The sequence below is a fragment of the Haliotis asinina genome, chromosome 15 (assembly GCF_037392515.1).
Source record: "Haliotis asinina isolate JCU_RB_2024 chromosome 15, JCU_Hal_asi_v2, whole genome shotgun sequence".
Taxonomy (NCBI): Eukaryota; Metazoa; Mollusca; class Gastropoda; order Lepetellida; family Haliotidae; genus Haliotis; species Haliotis asinina.
In genome coordinates this window covers 43502414-43525505 of record NC_090294.1, presented here as the reverse complement: position 1 = coordinate 43525505, position 23092 = coordinate 43502414, and the positions used below count along the sequence as shown (strand labels likewise).

General features: G+C 38.8%; 1 protein-coding gene across 1 annotated transcript; it reads right to left on the bottom strand.

Moving 5' to 3' along the window:
• Window positions 1-356: 356 nt before the first annotated feature.
• LOC137265784 (sideroflexin-1-like) lies at window positions 357-22711 on the bottom strand. Its single transcript, XM_067801241.1, has 11 exons — window positions 22577-22711; window positions 21119-21292; window positions 11635-11805; window positions 8625-8723; window positions 7758-7833; window positions 6640-6725; window positions 6249-6376; window positions 5088-5137; window positions 4835-4884; window positions 4266-4313; window positions 357-3506 (listed from the first exon to the last, which is right to left on the bottom strand). Exons 2-11 carry the CDS (start codon window positions 21277-21279, stop codon window positions 3410-3412), a joined length of 966 nt encoding a protein of 321 aa, XP_067657342.1. The 5' UTR covers window positions 21280-21292; window positions 22577-22711; the 3' UTR covers window positions 357-3409.
• Between the last annotated feature and the right edge of the window lie 381 nt (window positions 22712-23092).

Below are 23092 nucleotides of genomic sequence, written 5' to 3'. Positions count from 1 at the left end.
TCACATTAACGGAAACAACAAAATGACACAGTGATTAAATCGAATAAGACCATTTTGCCATTATCACAGCATTTATGACACCAACTATGAAAGGATGTAGCAGTTAATTTTTATAATATTGGTACATTCAAACACAACTGTGTCCTAGTTGAAGGATGCTACACAAATATTTATCTAATGTAGAGTTGTCTGCAACTGGACATAGCTGAGAAATGCTGACAAATGAAGGACTATCAAGGCATAAACTTCTTCTTCAGCATATCAGTAAATGTCTTTTACTGGCAATCAGACGTTGTTATAGATCAAATATATTATACAGTTGAAAGACTAATCTTCTTTAATTTTTTTACAAACAATTTTACGGGGTTAACGATTCCACCAGGTGAACCGACAGTTGATACTATGACCTTGACCCTACATCCTCAATCTATACTTTGCATCAAAACAAACTTATCAGCAAATGATAGTTGTATTGAAAACAGTTTCTCTATCAACATGTTACATTGAACAGTTCTGTAAAGAAAACATGTTCATATTAATATTCCATTGCCGACAAGCAACAAGTGAAAATGGAGGCGCTCAGACAACATGCAGATCCTCGGATGGAACATTAGTTCAATAAATGCCTGTAGTGTTATGAAAAATAGCATCTCTTATGGACATATCACCTTACTCCACATGTTATGACGAACTGCAGACAAAGATTTAAGCAAATAAGAGAAAATAGCACATCTTATGCCATCCTCAGTATCTTGAGGGTATACGTTCAGATGAATCCCCACTATACCCTGGATGCAACTACAGCTAGGCCCGATAAATTTATTACGTCCCTTGCCTGGCTTTTCTATCCAATCAGGTGTATACGCTGGGAAACTGAGCGAACCAATCACAACCTACTTTCGCTTTTTAAATTACCTAACCGATTAAAACTTTTCAACATGAACCATGCACAGGTTCCCTCAAAGAGGCAGAAGGAGTTCTTGCATATATTTTTTAAAATTTCTCTGACCTATAAATGTGTCTGTATGGTTTCCCCCAAATGTGAGCTGCACTGTGAACAAACCTTCGCAGCTGCGACCGATATCTTTGTTGACACTGGCAAGTTCAGTTGTAATGGCGGCTTAGCCGATTGGCTAATGTGAGAATGTGGAGCCAGCAAAGGGAGGTAATGAAATTTTTGGGCCAAGTCATAGATGCATCCAGGAAATAGTGGAGACTTATCGGAACGTATACCCTGGAGATATCAAGGATGATCTTATGCACACCTCAGCCAATTCCAAAAGGAATAAGATTATTCCAAATTATGAAATAAAGTAGTTCTCACATATATTTCAGCAAACAAGAGGGGTATTATGGAAAATACCATATCTATCATACGTCTCCATAAAAGGTACAAGTAAATCTCAGCAAATGAAGGAAGTATGGAATATAGCACTGTCCCTGATGTGTACTGACAACAAATCGTAGCCTCTTAACTGTGGTTGCCATGGAAACAGGTATGCTTAATACAAATCCACAAATCAAATTTCAAAACATGTACACACCCCAAACACACAGACCTTACCAAAATCATTCACAGCAAATCTATAGTTATATCACAGGGAGACACAAAACTCAGACCGAAAATTGTTAAAAATGTGAGCAAATGAAAAAAATCAGTACCAGTCCTTTCATCATGTGTTGTATCAGTGTCAAAGATCTGATAAAACAACTTGAAGACTATCAGCAGATGGAAATTTAATCATTGTTCATGAGTGAACAACCGTGTGCAAAAATAGCATATTTCATCATCAATGATCACTGATATTGGTAGGTTCAACTTTTATTGCAGGCTAACCTGTAACTATTTGTTAAAAAGATAAATTTAATCATGGCATCTGACAAGCTTTGACAAAACTCCAACACACTTACTCATCAGTGATCACTGATATTAATGGCTTGGTGCAATTGGGCATCAATCTTCATTTCAGGCTACACTGTGATTTGGGGTAAAATATAGGAATTTATACACCATAACATCAATGGATTCAAGTAATCATTCACATCACAGCAGCTGTTTATCTGAGAAGCTATAAGCTTTAATATAAAATGATCCAAGACATTTTTTCTTTAGATTGTTGTGTGAATTTTTGTAGGACATTGTGACATGACTTATTTATCTAAATTCTTCAGTCCAATGAAATTTGTATGAAGTAATATATAGTCAAGTCTTCTTAATCCGACCTCCCTTTATTCGAAAATCGGCTTTATCCAATGCTTTTGTTCCCAACAGATTGAATAAACGTACTTTAGTCTCATTCATTTAGTCCGACATCCTCGTTAATCCGATAATTTGTTGTGCAATGGACGATGTCAGATTAACGAGAGTCAACGGTAAATGACAAGTCAGATGAAATGCTCTTTATTCTTTCTTCCATTCATTACGCTGTAATCAACCAACATCTTTCATCTAAATTTCAAAAATGTTTCCACACAATTCACTTAAAAATGTAAGTTATGGCTGACAGCATGACATGTACTTGTACATGACATGTACTATGCATGTACTTGCTTCAAGAAAATATTTTACAATACACGCACCAGTTCACAACTGTGAATTATAACTCATGATAAGATACTTCTAGATGACTAAGTACTTCTCACTGATAAGTGGACATTATTTAAATATTCACGTCAAGTTAAAGAACAAGTAATTCTTTCTCATGTCTACCTTTAAACTGACATATGGCATGCCATCACAGATGAACCATGCATAAAGAAAGAATCAGGACCTAGATTTTTAAAACTCTTCTGGTCAAGTGCATTACATTAACTTACGACTATCTTAGTGCTAAGAAAGCTTTGAAAATCCAGGCCCAGGTTTTCTTTAAATTCCTTTGAGCAGTATATGTTCAGATAATCAAGGAATCATAGTTTGAAAACCATTTAAATAATCCATCACAATCAGTCTGATACAAACACTGTTACAATTTGCCTATAAGAACTGCCCTGCATTGCTATAAAACCATGCAAACTCATTTCTGACTGGGGTTAGTTGTACTTAGTAGTACGTAACAGTACCAACATGTTAATGAGAGTTCTGCATACAGATCTGTGTAAAAATTGGTCAGTACCTCACAGATTTCCATTCACTACTTTCGGCCATCATCAGGAATACATGAGAATGATTTTGTTGATTTTCATAACAAAACAATGAAACAATTATGTTGTGGGAGGGAATAATACAGACGTACTTGTTGCTCTGCCTACTGCGCTGCATTAGGAGAGTCAAATAAGGACTGGCCAATCAATCAGTTGATCGAGAGCACATACCATATTTATTAACGTGAAATGGAGAATGTAGTGTTTAGAAAACTGTGAAGTGGTGACGTTGTGTGTAATCTGGTGTGACATCAACATGCTGTCATTTTTACAAGCCCTTGTTGAAGTAGACCCTAGATGGTGGGTTTGGTAGCGCCAATAGTTTGTCACGGACCTCCGGCTCTAGACTGCTTACTGCCATGGAACTGGAAATAAAGAGGATTACAGTTATTTTGTTCCAGAAAATGGAATGTTATGACAGGGACTGAGTGTGATAAAGAGGATTACAGTTATTTTGTTCCAGAAAATGGAATGTTATGACAGGGACTGTCATGTTTGGTTTTACACTGCTTTTAACAATATTCTAGCAATATGGCGTGGGACTCCTGAAATAGGCTTCAAACATAGTACCCATGTAGGGAATTGGACCTGGGTAGACCGCGTGACGAGCGAACAATTTAACACTAGACTACCCTACCACCTCTGTTTTGAACTAAGTGACTGAACAGAAAAAACAGAATATGGTCCTCGTTTGGCCCATAGAATATATATTAATTAACCTTTTCATATATTAATGAACTTGTTTTGGACCTACAATACAAAAGTATTTCTTGAGACTTTACTCATTAATTTCTTGACTACAGTAAATAGTTGAATCTCAGTGTTTTGAACCCATTGTGACCAGAGAAAATGTTAGACACATCCTAGTATGACCTGAAATCACAAAACCAAGTTTGTTCTAGCAGACATCATGGACCAAGGGAGATAATTCATATATTGGAACAAGATTTACCTCCCATGCAATCCTCTTCTAATATACAAATGAATATGTGTTTCAAGAACTGACAATCAAAATTCATGATGAATATGATCTTAGATATCGGAAAAAGGCCTAATATGCCAACTGATTTCAGGATGTAACTGTGATAAGAAGTCATGACAGAAGGTCTATGAAAATAACTCACCTCTTCTGAGGAAACAGGGCACAACATAGAGGGGTTGCAAATACAAGGCTGAAAGACGAGAGTGAAGTGTTACTGCACTGTACAGAAGAAACGCATTCAGTATCAAGGCCAGAGACACAAGTACACGTCACAACAAACTATATACAAGAGCCAAACATGAGAAGGACATGCATTATGCTAACATAAGATGAGGAACATTTACATAAAGCTTCTTTGATATATTTTGAAAACTTAATTAAGGTAAATGAATCATCAGTGTATACATCAGCATGTACTTTGTTTTAAACTGCATCAGTGGAACATACTTCCTGATCGTAATAGACATTGCATTTAAACATAAAATGAAATTATCTTCAAAGACAGCACAATGGCAAAATGTACAAATTTTCGTATTTCTATCAATGTCATTTTGACCATAAACTGTATTTTACAATACTTTTGTTATGCTTTACTTTCATTAGAAAAACACTCAAGTAATTCTGTTTGCATAAGGTTTAGAAACAGCCAAATCCAGTCATGAGTTTAAAGTAATTTTAATACATATTTTACATTTATATTCTAATACTTACAAAAATCCTATAAGGGTAACTTGTATGGGTGCATTCAGCCATGGCATTCTCTGGACACATAAACATTGGATTGGTTTAGGCAAATGAGAACAAACATACAGTATTTGTGTCATTGGTTTTGAAGAATTCCATTGCAGATCTTGGCATAACAGTTCAAAGGTAATGAACTTTTATCAAACATTTCTTCTTAAGATAATTCATATGACTGAACTTAAAATAAAAAGGATCTTGATAAAATATGAAATCTACTCACCCTTAGAAATTCCTTTTTATCTAGATGATTCATAATAAATGGAGGAATCACTGCAACGGAAAACAACAACATTGAAGTTTTCTTGGCTACCTTCCCTTTTTCTATATATACTTTCAAACCAGCTTCCTACAAGACATGACCTCAAGTGTTTATTAGCCAATACGAAGACACCTTTCCATTCAGTGCAGGAAGACTTATACAAAGAGTTTCATGAGTTTAATGAAAATGGTATTTCACAGAAACGAGTTTAGTCTTGTGTTAATTACTCTCCAACATATGTAGACAGAAACTGCCTGCAATGTGACGTCAGCTTTCAGATTTAACCAAGGTGTACTATGATTGTGACATAGGTATTAGCATTGTGATGTCATCATTTTAAACCATTATGACATCATACATCTAAAAAAATTACACTGCAGTATCTCCCATGGGTGAGTAATAGAGGATTTTACCTTTATTGTTTCAAGGGAAAGACAACTAATATCACATCAAAACAAAAAACAAATATTGCTTAGGATATAATTTTCGAAGAATGACTAGTTGTACTGTATTTATACTAATCCAAATCTAAATGTTTTTAATTTTGAAAAATAATACAGTTTAGTCAGTTGTTGAGGTCAGAAAACAATTGTTAAAATTTGGACAAAAAACTTCATGCATAAATATGCCACTGCTCAACAGTGACATGAAGAATGTTTTATATTTGTAGATTGTTTGCACATTTCTTGGACATTCAATAATAAGTGATCAGTATTAAGATAATGATTATCCACCGCTATGATCTACTTAAGATCACCAGCTCAGTTAACAGTGACACAAATTCCTATCATTCTGGGATGAGTAACTTGGATACCCGGGACAGGTGGGCAATGAGTCAGACTGAGGTACCCATCTCAATAACCAGACCTGTGACTAGTGACTAATAGATTAAACAATGTATTATGTTGTGCTGTCATGATACCATCTTTGAAAATTTAGACATAAATTACAGTAAGAATTTACAAACTGAAAAACTAAAAATTTTAGTCTCCGAGCTGAAGAACTGATTGCCATTTTTTGCAAATTTGATGCAAGGAATTAACATCCAGGTTGGGCAGGGTAATGGGGGGTGGGTACCCGGTTTGAAAATTTGGATCTATCCAAACCCTAGCTTCTACTTACACATCCCTGGAGTGGCCATCATCACCCTGGATATCACCACCTGGGTGATGGCGGATGTTGCAGCACGGGTGGATGTCCCCACACGGTTCCCGTCCTCGTCAAGTATAGGAATGCCATTCAGTAGCTCCCTGAAACAACACCATGTCTATAAAGTTGAAATCAAGAAATTCATCAAACAGATAAATCTATAGATGTACATTACTTTGTTTTTTTAAACTGAAACCATTACTGCAACGTTTTGAAGTAAAGCAAGGAGATTAATGGCCTTTCTGTTTGTTTGTTGAAATCTGGCCATTCTGAAAATCACACAGAATAATGTGTTTTTTTGACTCAAACGATTTTATATGCAAATACTGCAAAACTTAAAAATGAAAGTATAGACTTTCCGTACTTGCTCCTCATGCAGGGGATGTTGATACAGTTGGCGGCAGCAACAGCAGCAAAGGGAACAAACCGACCAATCAGAGGAGGGAATTTCTGGAACATAGGATGAGAATCGACTACAAGAAAGCCAAAGTTGGTGTTGAGTGAGTTCAGATTTCTGCTGCTCTGTATTTCAATTCTGCCACAAACTGATGCTGGTCATGGAGGTGTTCTGCAGGTGATGCTCTGTAAGTGATGTTCTACAGATGTTCCATGGGTGATGTTCTGCAGATTTTTTGTGGGTGATGTTCTGGACATGTACTGTGGGTAATGTTCTGTAGATGTTCTTTGGGTGGTGTTCTGAAGATGTTCTGAGGGAGATGTTCTGAAGATGGTCTATAGGTGACATTCTGAAGATGTTCTGCGGGTAATGTTCTGCAGATGTTCTGTGGGTGGTGTTCTGAAGATGTTCTGAGGGAGATGTTCTGAAGATGGTCTATAGGTGACATTCTGAAGATGTTCTGCGGGTAATGTTCTGCAGATGTTCTGTGGGTGATGTTCTGAAGATGTTCTGTGGGTGATGTTCTGAGGATATTCTGTGGGTAACATGTTGCAGATGTTCTGTGGGTAATGTTCTGAAGATGTTCTGTGGGTGATGTTCTGTAGATTTTCTGTGGGTGATGTTCTGTGGGTGATGTTCTGGAGATGTTCCATGGGTGGTGTTCAGCATATGCTCTGTGGGTGATGGTTTAAGCATGTTCTGCAGGTGATCTGTGGGTATGTTCTGCACATGTTCTGTACATGTTCTGTGGGTGATGTTCTATGGGTGATGTTCTGAACGTTTGGTGGGTGATGTTCTGTGGATGTTCCATGGGTGAAGTTCAGCAGATATTCTGTGGGTGATGGTTTAAGCATGTTCTGCAGGTGATCTGTGGGTATGTTCTGTACACGTTCTGTACATGTTCTGTGGGTGATGTTCTATGGGTGATGTTCTGAACGTTTGGTGGGTGATGTTCTGCAGATGTTCCATGGGTGGTGTTCAGCAGATATTCTGTGGGTGATGGTTTAAGCATGTTCTGCAGATGATCTGTGGGTATGCTCTGTACATGTTACGCGCATGTTCTGTGGGAGATGTCCTGACCTTACCTTCACCATGCTGTTGAGGGTCAGTGCAGTAGTGACAGCTCCACCAGTGGCCAGCACATACGAGATGCCCAGATGCCTAGAAGTAGAACATGGTTGAGGCTTTGTCGGGCAATGCATCTTACTAAGACTGGAATTATTATCTATTAGGCCACTTATTAGAACAAGGAGATAAAAGAACTCAAAGTATCTGCAAACTAGACTGCATGAACATTGGTTTCCCCAACTGTATCTAACTAAGCAAACAGTCATGTCAATGAATCATTAAATGGATATTTGTACAAATATATCGAGCAGAAATTGGTAATTCACAACATCAAAATGAATTGTCGTCTTCAAAAGATCAGATCAGTAACCCAGATAAAGTCAGGTGTCTTGATGTCTTGATGTCTCCTATAATAATTATGTTCTCTAATTCACCATAAAAACACACAAGTTTTTAGCACTAACTCACACACAAATATGTTCTCATGGAGATTCATGGAGCTTCATTTAGAATTGATATTCAGCAAGCCATGCTTGTCGTATGAGGCTACTAAAGGGCTCATGTAGTCATCATATCCCTAGTGTGTAGATCGATGTTCATGATGTTGATCACTGGATTGTCTAGCTTAGTTGAAAAATGTCATTGTATGTCATTTGTGCAGATCAAAGCCCATGAAGTCATGGATTGTCTGGTTCTGACTCACTTATTTACCTGTAACTGTCAAAAAGCCTGATAATTGTTGAGTGTGGTGTTAAACAACAAACAAATAATAAAGATAAGAGCTATGGAGGGTTAACAGGTCTTGGGTAGACATCATATTTTGATAACAAAAGGGAGATTTGAGGATGCAGGTTGCCCTACTAACACCCTTCAAGGGTACTGACTTTGCTGATATTGGAGAGTCTCCGCTCCTGTTGGTGTAGTTGACAATGGCGTTGAATGACTGATTGAACCACTGCCAAAACAACACAGCTGGGGTGGTCCTGAAAACATAAATCAACATAATGATGGCACTTTTCAATATCTGTCAGTAGTTCATTGAAAAGATATCTTTTCATTCTCAACATTATTTGTACCCTGAATGTGAAAAGATTTGTGATGTACATTCTGTACACCTCATGTTCCGAACACAAAAGCTAACGTTTAAACCAGCGACACAAACCTAACTTGAATTCAATAGTTGTATAATTATTTAGTGTTATCTTAAGTGTTCAGGTAAATACAATTTTTTGAGTGATTAAAGGCCTGTTTTCAGGGTGTGACTTGTAGCAACCTGTAGTATCTACATGTAGACTTAAAACTTGTATCTCAATGAGTTGATACGACTTGGATTCTCATGACAATCTCGTAGTTTTCTTGCGAAATGCCGTCAACAAGTGATAAGGAGACACTGGGGTTGATGGTAATGGAAAAGAAAAAGAGATAAGGAAAACCCAAAACCATCTGGGTTAGGAATTTTCTAAGACTGGATTTGAAAAAAGTTCCATTTTAGTTGGAATTAATTCAAGACAAAATCAAAAAGCAGTCAACTCCAATGAGGAACTTGATATCTGCAACATGTCCAACATTCCATAAACATTCTGGCAACAAGTAATAATTAATGAAATACTCCGTGTCACGGCAATACTCTCGCTTTGAGAGCGGGTCATGACATCTCTTAAAGTCCATGTTTACAAAGGGACTGAACTCTTGTCTTACTGCTTAGAGTGTTTCTGATTGGTCAATTCCATACAATCCATCACATGAAATAAGGAATTTTCTATTTCTCTCAACTAGCTTTTGACAGGTTGAGAGCTTGTCAAAGTTGATGCAATTTGGATTTTCTCACACTGCAACTAGGGTCGATTTTACAAGTACAGTCAAACCCCATTGTGTCGAACTCGTTGGGTCCAAGGGGAAAGTTCGACTTATCCGAGTGTTCGACACATCCGTCAGCATTGAAAAGACCAAGAACCAACACGACCATGTTGCTTAACACATCGTTATTTTGCAGTAGGATACACATACGAACAATATATCTTTGCAATAAACGTTTACAGCAGTATTGATCTTTAAATTACAACATATTCAAATGTAAATCAATTCAATCACTTTATTCGTCATGGCAAATAAATAAGCATACAAAAAGATAAGAACAAGAATAATTTAACAAACTCACAAGCGATCCCATTTAGTTGACAGCACTAATTCATTTTCAGTCAGTATAAAAAGTTGTATAGTTCATACAAACGGAATCGGAATGTACATACATGTACATGTGGGGAATTTATCTATGACAGCCTCGTATTTTGTCTCTATTGTCTTAACAGATAATTTTCGCTTTTTAGGTGTAACATGCGATCCAGTTATCCCCCCGGGCTGATCGGGTCCTTCGCTGAATTGCCCTGCCATGTTACTAACCGTACTGGTTAAAAATATTGATCCTACACCTTAAATACTAAACCAAAAACAAAACATCAATTTAGATAATCCAACTCCGTTTTCCTCACTTCTCATTTTGTATTTTCAAGGAAATCACATGACCGCTAACATAGACTGTCACATGACAACAACATGCGCCATTGTTTGTTTAGAGATATCCTGTCGGTCCGTGATCAACGTGTCACTGGTAACAACTTAATTATGGTTAATTGTTTGAGTAAAATTCAGTTGGTAAGTGTGCTAACAATGTGTGTATAGATGCGTAGTTAAACATGTCACTTGATTGTTGAGTCCGTTAATCGTTACTTTTGATCTTTAGGTAGCACGTTTATGAGGATGACTTCCGATTGAGCGACTGAAGTTTTCAGTTGCAACAACCAGCTTTGACAGTTCGAGACAAAAAGGGTAAATTTGTACTTATTAGAGCTTTTGGGGACCCTAAAATGAGTTCGACACAACCGGGAATTCGACACATCTAGTTCGACACATCAGGGTAAAAATAATGATAAATATAAGGAAATCGGCAGGGACCGAGATGTCAGTTCGACACATCCGAGAATTCGTCTCAACTGAGTTCGAGACAATGGGGTTCGACTGTAGTTATCAAAGTCGCACCATGAGAACCGGCCTTAATGAGCATTTTAAATGGAATGCTGGAACCCACAGTGAGGCAGCTGATTCAGTATTCATTGAGCTTGAGTGAAATGAGTCATTGTCCACAACAGTGAAAAACACGGGTGCCAAAACACACCAGCACCATGTTTGATTCAAACATTGCTACAAGCTGCAAAGAACATCTGTCTTCCACACACACTAGACTGTTGTGTTTTTACGTTTGAATCAAACAGCATTTAAGCTTGTATGACTATCAAATTTCAGGGTGTTCTCATACATTACTTTCACATCTCACAAGATTATTTTGGGACCATTATTCACATTTATCATAACTGCTTGACTGGAATATGAGACACTAATATCAGACATGTATATATTACTGTTTAGAAACAGAAGAATGATAACCCAACTGTACTTAGCTTTCTGTAGTTTCTGTTGGCACAGGGTAGACATCAACTTAGGCATGTGTATGCACATAAGCCATTAATGATGTTTTCATTGAGTTTGTGATTAAATACAAATTACAGAGTATTTTATTTATACAGGAACATACTCTAGTTTCGACAGATTAGGAATCGTTCATATACTGGACAAACATGGGCATATATGCAAATGTTTGAAATTTTCAAAAATGATGTATTTATTCATTGACACACTGATAAAATATCAATCACAAAAATACCATCATACTAAATTATTTTGTCCAGTGTAATTTATGGCTAGGTGGGGTGATGATAATTTTTATGGAGTTGCATGAACAATGTGAAAATGTGTAACTCTAGCTGACAGTGTTTGTTTATAACTGAGGATGGCCTGTTGACCTCTCATGGCACAATGTTCAAGGGGAGCAACTCTTACTTGTAGAATGTCATCATGCAGCCTGTTATTGTCATGTTCATCGGAACCTGAGCAGACATTCGTCCAAGGAGGAACATCTTCTCGCCAGTGTCAGGATGGAAAGCAGAGTCGTACAAGTGTTTTGCCTTCCATATCTCATCATCACTCAGGTTGGACAACGGATCTCCTCGTCTGAAAAACAGTGAGTGAGTTTAGTATAGTTGTATTCTACACTCAGCAGCATATTCCAGCTGTATGATGGTGGTCTGTCAATAATCTGGACCAGACAATCCTGTGATATAAAGTATGAGCATCGATCTTCGCAACTGGGAATTGATGACACATGTCAACCAAGTCAGTGAATCTGACCACCCTGTTATGTTAGTGAGCAGTTATGACAAGCATAGTTGCCTTTTAATGGCAAGCATGGGTTGCTGAAGATCTTCACAAGGCAATCAAAATACAAAAAGTCATTTCAGATAGGGCTTGGATGGTTCAAATAATCTACTCGTGTACCCCACCCCTATTACTCTACCTTACCCAGATACCCAGAATTTTAATTCCTGACATCAAATTCATCAGAAATGGCAATATATTCTCCAGCTCAGAGGCTAAAATTTCAAATTTTCAATATCTTAATCATGTATTGTATCTAAAAGGAAGTGACTCTAATTATGTCAAAATCTTCAAAGACAATACAATCTTTTAATCGAGAAAGAACAACATATTACATTGTTTAATCAATTAATCACATGATCACAACAGGTCCAGGTGCTGAGACATGTACCTGGGCCCAACTCAATACCCACTGTTCAAGATATTTGGGTTATATGTAAAAGCCCTAGTTTTAAAGGGGCTCTGTTACGGAGCAATTTCCGTGGACAGGTGGTTTCTTTTGTTATTGTTTTTCTCCCGTGAGTACCTGGATGATATCCCAGAATTCGTGACTGGTTCGTGATCTCTGCTGCGCCTCCTATATGTGCAATTGATAGTTAATGTGTAGACTGATCAACAAAGATGAAGTCATTTTACTTTGTTATTAGGAAAACAAATCAAACACCTTGAAGTTTACTCATCTGCCAGTGACATAAAAAAACCTGTTAGGACTGAAAAATATCGAAGTCAGTGTAGGTATTTATATTTAGTTCCTTGTCACATTTGTATGCATTTTGAAAGTTAATAAAAATTCGACACGGTGTGCTTATGCTTACAGTGAATTTCTAACATGATTTTAATATCTAAACATCGTATAGATTTCCAACGTGAATCATATTTCACACACCCCCTAATCGTGACCTAGTGCATGTTTTCTGTAATACAGATTCTGCAGAATGCTACAAGAAATAAATTAAAACAAAATGCAAATATTAAATTTAAGACAGACGAAAGTTATAACAACAATGTCAGGTTATTACCTCGTTCAGGAACGAATCCATCAATATCCACATAAAAGAACGATATTCCATTCATCTGCAGCTGGTAAATACCTATGTCTCTATGTCTTTCAACAGTCTAACATGCGAAAAGGTAACACATCGTTTAAGAAATTTCACACAGGTGTATACATAATCTCATTGATCACCCAGGACAGCACACCTGGCAACTAACTGTATGATGTTAGCTATTAGTTAGCCAATAATGAGCAACAATCAATCAACGCAGTGGCGGTTAATTCTCTGTTGTTTTTACACTTGTACTTTACGACAGGGTGTATTCAGTATAGATTACGTAAATGATAATGATAGTAATTCACTTGTATACAGCCTGGTATCCATTTGACTAGTTGCTCATTAGACGCTCTAATCAGAATCTGATTATCATTACCCCGGATAACCCAAGCTGCCTCTTAGGCGCTAGAAGGCTATAGTCACAGGTCTCACCGGGTACCCATTTTCTGCTGGGTGAACAGAGGCAAATTTGAACAAACTCACTTGCGTAAGGTGAGACCACATGTTTCCCATGTGCTTCATTGTGGGGCAGGACCGAAGTCCTAGAAACTCTCAGGAGTTAAACTGCCAAACACGGTCACCCATCCAAGGACTGTCCGAGCTCGACGGTGCTTAACTTCAACTGATGGTGACCTGAGCACTACGCACAGGACCTCTCGCCACCACACTCATATACACTGCCTTTTTGACAAATCCGGTGTGGAAGTGATTAATCAATCAGTGCATTATCGGTTAACCCTTTGATCAATGTTTGTTTTTGTATCTCAGCTGATAAACCCTCTTGCATCACTTACATGCACATATTACATAACATACAATACATTTGCCACTACAGACCTTAATTTATAATGTTGAGTATTTACTCCAGACAGGAGAAATGCCAAATGGGAACCCATGTCGAGTAATTTTAGTGGTGTTACTACTATTTATACCCGTTATAAATTCATTAACTGACCATTAAGTGAATGATGACAAATAACACATGTAGGTTTATACCATCAAATGCGAGTTGCAGCAAGGAAGAAACACTTTTGGGCCGAAACTGTTTTGATGATACCAACGGAACTTCGTTGTTATATAAGAAATACACATAGGTATTTGCTGTGTACTTGGGTAAATGGGTATAATCAGTTTTTTCACATGTAAGAAAATTTTCAGATTTCTCTACCAATGGCAAAGTCGTTACTAGTTTACAAATTCAGATAAATCAACTGTGAGTTTTTATTATCATAGATAATAAACCAGGGTCATAGCTACCAAAATTTACGTATGATGTTTGCAATGACAGCTGGACCAACTCTCAAAACTACCTAAATATAAAGCTTTGCAATCTTTCGGACTTATATGAAACAAATGGCTTGCTACGTGTATGTAGACATCATATTTTCACATGACATGATTATATATTGAGGTGAAAAACACAGAAATAGGATCAAATTGGATCAGTCACTATACCATCTAGGCAACAGAAAAAATATAAAAATACACTGCTGGGATATTTTGTTATCAGATAATCAGATAACGAATACCACGGATATTTTTAAATAATGGCATGTGATGGGAATCAGGCCTCCTCACTTTTTAGGGTGATGAAATTCTGCTGATGTGGACAGGAACCCAGTCCCTTTGTCCATCATGGCTGAGAGAGCGGGTGCTGACCAATTTGTTGCTTGGTTTGATAATTAGACTGTTGATGAGAAACATTACTCGCTCCGCATCAGTGCCCCTTTAAAGTTTGCCTTACTTCATCAAAATCTGTGATGGTAGGGGGATTCTTGCCAGGGATTGATTAAAACATACCCTAATTTCAGTGGAGCAAAAAACACAACTAGTTGACACAGTCTGTACCAAACGAAGTCAGCAAGCATTTGGTTCGTTGTAGTTTCTATACAAAATATTGGCCACTAGAGGGTGCGAGAGTCGATTTAATGCAACGCCTAATTAAAACATTCAAACTTCTTAATTTGATGTTGAAATCTAAATGTGTAACTTTATTTTTGAATAAATGATATAATATGGTAGCTTCAAATAGGGCTGATCATTAGTATTATTGAGAGTAGTATTTATAGCGAGAGATGTGTGGTATGAAACAGTACCTGTAACCACTTAAACCACAAGCAAATACTTTAAATCACGAAATTTTTGCGTCATGATACTTTTTGCGAGTGGCGACCAACAGACGTTTTTATGTCACGATATTTTTGCGACTTACCTAATTCTCAAAACATAGTTTAGTTTGACAGTTTCAAAGCTTACTTGCATCTGAAAGTTCTATCTGAAGTAAATCCAATCACATATTAAAGGTTGCCGCTAATCTTGAACACCATTCAGTGGAGTACTTCCACATGTATGCAATCAGTGATGTTTTCTTAAAAACACTAGCTGCATAGGCCAGATAAGATTAAAACAGTTCAAAGGGATTAAATTAAATGGAATGAATCAAATAAATTGGCACTAATGAAGGACCAGTTTAGTCAGTGTCGGCAAAGCTGTTGATCTCCAGATGGATGGTCTCGGCCTTTCAGTCTAACAGTCTCCAAGAAATGCATGGTTGGCGCCTGTCTGGACTATCGGACGTACTGATTGAGTGACTTTTGTTTAGGCATCCATTGTTTGACATGTGACACGTGAGGACGAGTAATGCTAGCAATGTCATTCTTCGCGTTGTTGTCATTGGTTAAGATATGTATTGTCTAGATCTATTGTTAAATATATTTACTGGTGAATAATAAGGCGAAGATAGGACAGGTTGTTTGCTGATTATTCATTGCATTTTACCAGCAAATTACGTCATATTTTTGCGAGCTCAAGTCATTTGCAATTTTCGCAAAAATATCATGCTCGCAAAATTTGAATGATTTACAGTACTCAAGATTCATGAATGATACACCTTCACCATTCACACATAAACTAGTACATCACATATTTCATTCTTTAATGCCTGTCACGATGAAAAGGGAAAGAAACATGTGTGTCCACTTTCCAAAACACATCAACATCTAAGGTACAGAACAAACAAATAACCAGATGCTAGATGAAATCATTTGCCTCCTTATATTTACTGTTTGCCATTACTAGCTGAATTACTTGGCTGGTCATATATGACAATTAGCTTGGAAATGCATGCAAAGTTAGGCATGCAAATAACTGAGCAGCAGAGTGTGGTGACCAAATGGTATATTCTATTGTTCATATACATTTGACAGCTGTTTTGTACGAGTCATCAAAGAATATTTCATCACCAAAGCATGAGATGCTGTTTTATTTTCTTTCAGTAAGATAGGATGAAAACCATTACTTAATCGAGATAAACATACATCAAAGTGTACAATGGCCAACAAAAGCCTTTCACTTTGAAAACAGGATGTTTTCATCACAATAAGTACAAGCAGTGAGTGAGTGAGTGAGTGAGTGGGTGGGTGGGTGTGAGTGAGTGAGTGAGTGAGTGAGAGAGTGAGTGAGAGTGAGTGAGAGTGAGTGAGAGTGAGTGAGTGAGAGTGAGTGAGTGAGAGTGAGTGAGTGAGTCAGTGAGAGTGAGTCAGTGAGAGTGAGTGAGTGAGTGAGTGAGTGAGTGAGTGAGTGAGTGAGTGAGTGAGTGAGTGAGTGAGTGAGTGAGTGAGTGAGAGAGAGCTAAATGCCAGAAAAAACCCTTCGATGCAGATTTAATGTGACGGGTCTCATGCTCAAAAACCTATGGACATTCTCCAGAGCATACTCCTTACTATGTGCTTTGTATAACATATATTATACTTTTGTATGAAACAAGTCTCTTTTGTCAACATGTCAACATGGAAGGATTAAATTGAACAAAACTGTTTACATTCAGAGTAATAATAAATGACAAAAGATTTTAAAAATATGAAAACACATATGCCAAGCAAATTTCACAGCAGTTGAATATGTTTGATGAATTAATGCCATTTTCAAAATTTTGAAAAATGTATAACAGATTTATTAATAAATAGATACAAATAAGAGATATATGTAAAGAATCAAACCAAAACAACATTCTGCACCCTACACTTGAACAAACCCTTTCTCTGAGGCATTCGCATCTAAAGTCAATAATCACTAGTGAACTTCAATTTTCTCATGGCAAAGCCAAAAAGAAATTGATCTGAGCCTCTATGGAAGACAGTTTAACCTAGAGTCTCTGATATTGCCTCATGGTCAATTACAACTGAATTTCCACGACAGATGAAGAGGGTATCATGGGAACGTAGCTCATTAGATCGATTCGATCAATCGCGAACACATGGTTGAGACACCTCAACAATACCTTGGCTTCAGTGATTTCATCTCAGCTTTGTCAGTATTAGTGAAATCAGCATGACTGATATCCCTGATTTAGAATCTAAAATATATTAAAACCAGAAATTTACGTGAAACTTTCAGAAATTTTCAAATTTGAATTTTGTATAAAAATATAAACGGTCTTGGAGTTTGGGTATAGCAAGAATGTTAAACCACACATGATTTACTTCATTTCCACAATAAAATACCACGGACTTATGATTGCCCACTGTAGGTAACAATTACTATTTACTAGTGCTTACTAATGAGGGAGATACTGTGGATGTTGATACTTTTAATTCTGAAAAGCCATTGTTGCCTATAAAGACACAGCCAATGGCCAGATGTTGCTTACAAACCATTTAGTAATTATCACTTGAAAAGTCAAAAGCTACTTAAAATTTGCCTGATATTTGTAGCTGTATGTATTGTTCTAATTGTACTGGTGAGGTATGGTGAGGAGTGGTGAGGTGGGATATGGTGTGATGTGGTGTTCTATGCTGTGGTGTTCTATGCTGAGGTGAGGTGAGGTAAGGTGAGGTATGGTGAGGAGTGGTGTATAGTATGATGTGGGGTTCTATGCTGAGGTGTGGTGTGATGTGGTGTTCTATACTGAGGTGGGGTGAGGTGGGGTGAGGTGAGGTGAGGTGAGGTGTGATGTGGTGTTCTATGTTGTGTTGAGGTGAGATGTGGTGTTTTATGCTGTGCTGTGGTGTGGGTGTGGTGGTATGGTGGGGTGAGGTGAGGAGTGCTATGGTGAGGTAAAGTGTGGTGAGATGAGGTTGGGTGAGGTATGATATAATGTGTTCTATGCTGTGGTGTGATGTGGTTTTCTATACTGTGGTGTGGATGTGGTGGTATGGTGTGGTGAGGTAAAGTGTGGAGTGGAGTGGAGAGGGGTGGAGTGGTAAGAAGTGAGGTGTGGTGAGGTGTGGTGTTCTTTACTGTGGTGTGGTGTTCTATACTGTGGTGTGGGGTGGTGTGGTGTTCTATACTGTGGCGTGGTGCTCTATACTGTGATGTGGGGTGGTGTTCTATACTGTGGTGTTGGGTAGTGTTCTATACTGCAGTTTGTGTTCTATACTGTGGTGTGGTGTGAGGTGGTGCTCTATACTGTGGTGTGGTGTTCCATACTGTGGTTTGGTGTTCTATACCGTGGTGTGGTGTATGCAGGCATGGTGTGTGGTGGTGTGGAATGTGTTATTATGGTGTGTGGTAGTGTCGGCTGAGCTGGTGTGGTGTGTGGTGGTGTGTGATGGTGTGGGATGTGCTGGTGTGGTGTGTGGTAGTGTGAGCTGTGCTGGTGTGGTAGGTGGTGAGTGATGGTGTGGTGGTGTGGTGTGTGATAGTGTGGTGGTGTGGTGTGTGACAGTGTTGTGTGTGATGGTGTGGTGAGTGATGGTGTGGTGTGATGTGTGGTGGTGAGTTGAGTGATGGTGTGGTGAGTGGTGGTGTGGTGTGTGACAGTGTTGTGTGTGATGGTGTGGTGTGAGATGGTGTGGTGAGTGATGGTGTGGTGTGATTTGTGGTGGTGAGGTGAGTGATGGTGTGGTGAGTGGTGGTGTGGTGTGTGATGGTGTGGTGTGTGGTGGTGTGGTGAGTGATGGTGTGGGGAGTGTTGGTGTAGTGTGATGTGTGGTGGTGTGGTGAGTGATGGTGTGGTGAGTAATGGTGTGGTGTGTGGTGGTGTGGTGGTGTGGTGTGATGGTGTGAAGTGTGATGGTGTGATGTGTGATGGCCTGGTGTGTGATGGTGTGGTGTGTGGTGGTGTGGTGAGTGGTGCTGTGGTGAGTGATGGTATGGTGTGTGATGTGTGGTGGTGTGGTGAGTGGTGGTGTGGTGTGTGGTGGTGTGGTGTGGTGTGTGGTGAGTGATGGTGTGGTGTGTGGTGGTATGGTGTGTGGGGGTATGGTGTGGTATTTAGAAATGAAATGATGTGGTTATTTCTGATGTGGCACTTTGGTGTGGCACTATTGTGGTGTGGTGTTCTATACTGTGATGTGGTGTGGTGTTCTATACTGTGGTGTGGGGTAGTGTTCTATACTGCAGTTTGTGTTCTATACTGTGGTGTGGTGTTCCATACTGTGGTTTGGTGTATGCAGGCATGGTGTGTGGTGGTGTGGAATGTGTTATTATGGTGTGTGGTAGTGTCGGCTGAGCTGGTGTGGTGTGTGGTGGTGTGTGATGGTGTGGGATGTGCTGGTGTGGTGTGTGGTGTGTGGTAGTGTGAGCTGTGCTGGTGTGGTAGGTGGTGAGTGATGGTGTGGTGGTGTGGTGTGTGATAGTGTGGTGGTGTGGTGTGTGACATTGTTGTGTGTGATGGTGTGGTGTGTGATGGTGTGGTGAGTGATGGTGTGGTGAGTGGTGGTGTGGTGTGTGATGGTGTGGTGTGTGGTGGTGTGGTGTGTGATGGTGTGGTGTGATGTGTGGTGGTGTGGTGAGTGATGGTGTGGTGAGTGATGGTGTGGTGTGTGGTGGTGTGGTGTGTGATGGTGTTGTGAGTGATGGTGTGATGTGTGATGGTCTGGTGTGTGATGGTGTGGTGAGTGGTGCTGTGGTGAGTGGTGCTGTGGTGAGTGATGGTGTGGTGTGAGGTGGTGTGGTGTGTGGTGGTGTGGTGTGGTGTGGTGTGGTGTGTGGTGTGTGGTGGTGTGGTGAGTGATGGTGTGGTGTGTGGTGGTATGGTGTGTAGTGGTATGGAGTGGTATTTAGAAATGGAATGATGTGGTTATTTGTGATGTGGCACTGTGGTGTTGTGTTACGATGTGGTATAGCTTTTGTAATAACATATTTATGCATGCATGTGTGTTTGTTGTTTAATGCATCACCCAGCAATATTCCTGCTATGTGAGTATGGCATGTAACTAATCCAGTAATGACAGGCGACCCACCAAGTGACCAAGCCTCACTGCCCAGTCCAGTCAGATCGTCTTATGACCTGTATAGATCCTATGACCTCTTCTAACCTGAATAACCACTAGGTCTGACCTTGAAGTGTCCTGTAACCTTCTCAGAGGTCATATCACATTTCTCCTGGGCTTGTGTGTCAAGCACATCATGTCATTCATCTGATGCCCATTTGAAGAAAACTGAACATGGCATTGTGACTAGTCTCTTCCAAAACTGGTCCAGCAACAAAATAGGATGATCGCAATCGTTATTACCCATGCATAAAATATGGCATGTCCAACCATTCGATATGGGCTAGATTTCTGACAACTGTCTAAATATACAGCTAGCGAGCCTCATGGTCTGGTAAAAATTTTAGATTACATGTTCCTTACAAGTAAAATTAATGTTGTGAATGGACTGTCTCAGGTTCATTAAATTATTCATTGGAACTAAAAATTGAGCTACGTTCTTGCATTGTCCAGTCTGATTATCCAAATCCATTTTGGGATGGTAAATTTTGAAGTTACCAGCACTGATGTCTGGCTGGGCTTTAGGCTTATCCCTGATCGCCGTGGCGATGAGTTTGGATTGTTGCATGATTATAGGAATATTTTCAATAACAGCTTCAAATTATACAGGCTTATTTTCCGAAACAATGATGTAACATTCTTTCTACCCATTTTTAAAAAAAGAAATGAGGCAAAACTATTTGGTTGCACTTTATTTCACTGCGGAATATCTCAGTGAACCTCCACTAACTATCCAGTCTACTCGTCCAACTAACTAAAAAAGTAACACAACATAGAGAATATCAACCAGTCAGACCAACTACATCGGTTTGGGGAAAGACAAAATCAGCAGCAGCAACCCACCTGTATCTGTCTACTACATCCTTAGCCTGGTTCAGCTGACTCCCAGACACAAACAGGTTCAGAGGATTGGTGGTGATGAAGAAATGTTTGGCTCTGCCGCTGTATGACCCCTGGTCATAGCGAGGCTCGTCCAGGTTGATTCTCCTCTTGACCACCTCCATGTTCAACTAATTCCTGGAACAACACAGTTACTATAACCGAGTTACCAAAGTTAACGATTAACATAACATATCTTTAAAACCATGTCACCTGTTTTCACCATGGATAAAACTAAACTAAACTCAGGGTTTTATTTTATGCTGATTGATGATTTCTTCATACACATGAATTGTTTTATAATTATATTAAAAACATATCAAATTATACAAAATTACAAATGCATGTTAAGTGTACTTATCAGCTTGATTTGAACTTTAATGAACTACTTTTTATATGTACGTTGTCAAGTGAATCTTTTAAAAAGTTGAAAAAAGAAATCATCAACAGGGATCCAGTACAAGGAAATTCTCTCAGCATTCCTAAACATTCCTTATGTTCACAATATGGTTGTCAATGAATAGGTATGTGTTTATAACATGTTCTTAGACAGAGATGCATTCCTCTTGCTCACTGTAGGAAACAGGCAGCACACTCAATTAGTATACATAAAGCACTGTATTACAACTAAGAGTAATTGTAGGGAAATTGTATTTTAGTGGTCATTGTTTTCACCGCTCTTTTAGATGGTCTGGGTTAGAACATTGGCCTTCAGTAACCAATGCTTGTTGTAAGAGGCGACTAATGGGATTGGGTGGTCAGGCTCGCTGAATTGGTTGACACATGTAATCAGTTCCCAATTGCACAGATCGATGCTCATGCTGTTGATCACTGGTCTGGTCCAGACTCAATTATTTACATACCGCTGCCATATAGCTGGAATATTGCTGAGTGCAGTGTAAAACTAAACTCACTAACTAACTCTTTCACATGGTCTCTATACATGACTTTCTTTGGTAGTGCTGATGGCTAACAGGCTGTAGACTTTGATAGAAATTGATGATCTTTAGGGAAATATATCATAAAAAGTAAGGCAGATGGTTAATAGCTACTGAGAATTTGTCCTTGTCAGCTGAATCGCCATTATACCTTAGGTCATCCGCCTGTTACTGAGCTCGAGGTGTCACCTTTGACACACAATGTTGACTTAAATAGGTCACCCATACCTCGTGTATTGCTAGTCGTGTTCGACCACGACAGTCTAAAGCACCGAGTGATCGTTCATATGCAGTTGAGGAACAACCCATCAATTCAAAATAGCATATGACTGCATAGCATTTGTGTTAATCGGCAAAAAAATTCGAACCAGTTGACATTGTATGAGGCGCACTGTTTTCTACTGTTTATCATCAAAAGCAATGTCGCGTCTCAGCGTGAAGTGATATACTTCCGATTTCGCCAGAAAACATATGTAAAACTTACCTGCTTAAAGAGCTAACTTGATGCTTCCAAACAGCCACTGTTGTCGTTAAAAGGTCCGTGTCATCCACTTGCCTGGGAGGATAAATCAATTTGAGACCAACATGTTGATTTCACAGCGGAAGTTCACATCAAGGTGAAGGTCTTAGAGGTGTGTCGGTGTTTTGTGGTTTGATTGGCTAAGACTGAGGGACTGGAGTTCAGAGGTCAAAGCGGAGATTGACGGTCAAAGTTGCCACGCGTGTTGCATCATCTGGCTACGTGAACGCGTTGAGGACGTCACATTTCCACGCTTAACAAAAACAACAAGACCAAAAATGTGTGAAACGACAGATTTGTAAAAGGAAAAGGATCGATTTGGAGTTTATCAACAACTGTCCAATTATAACACGTAAAACCGGACATGGATATCGGTGGTGATTACAATAGTTCTGCCTGTGCACATAGTTGCCTTTCAACTTTATATTTGTAATAATTTTCAGAATTAAATATTTCTTGGCAGTCGAGCAAATGTCCAAA

What these genes read in the sequence shown, in the direction of transcription:
- LOC137265784 (XM_067801241.1), bottom strand. Translation starts at nt 21,279, where the DNA reads ATGGAGGTGGTCAAGAGGAGAATCAACCTGGACGAGCCTCGCTATGAC. An exon ending in GACTCTCCAATATCAGCAAA is followed by an intron (nt 7,834 to 8,624) that starts GTCAGTACCCTT and finishes TTCTACTTCTAG; the next exon opens with GCATCTGGGCATCTCGTATG. An exon ending in GATGGCCACTCCAGGGATGT is followed by an intron (nt 5,138 to 6,248) that starts GTAAGTAGAAGC and finishes TTTCCGTTGCAG; the next exon opens with TGATTCCTCCATTTATTATG.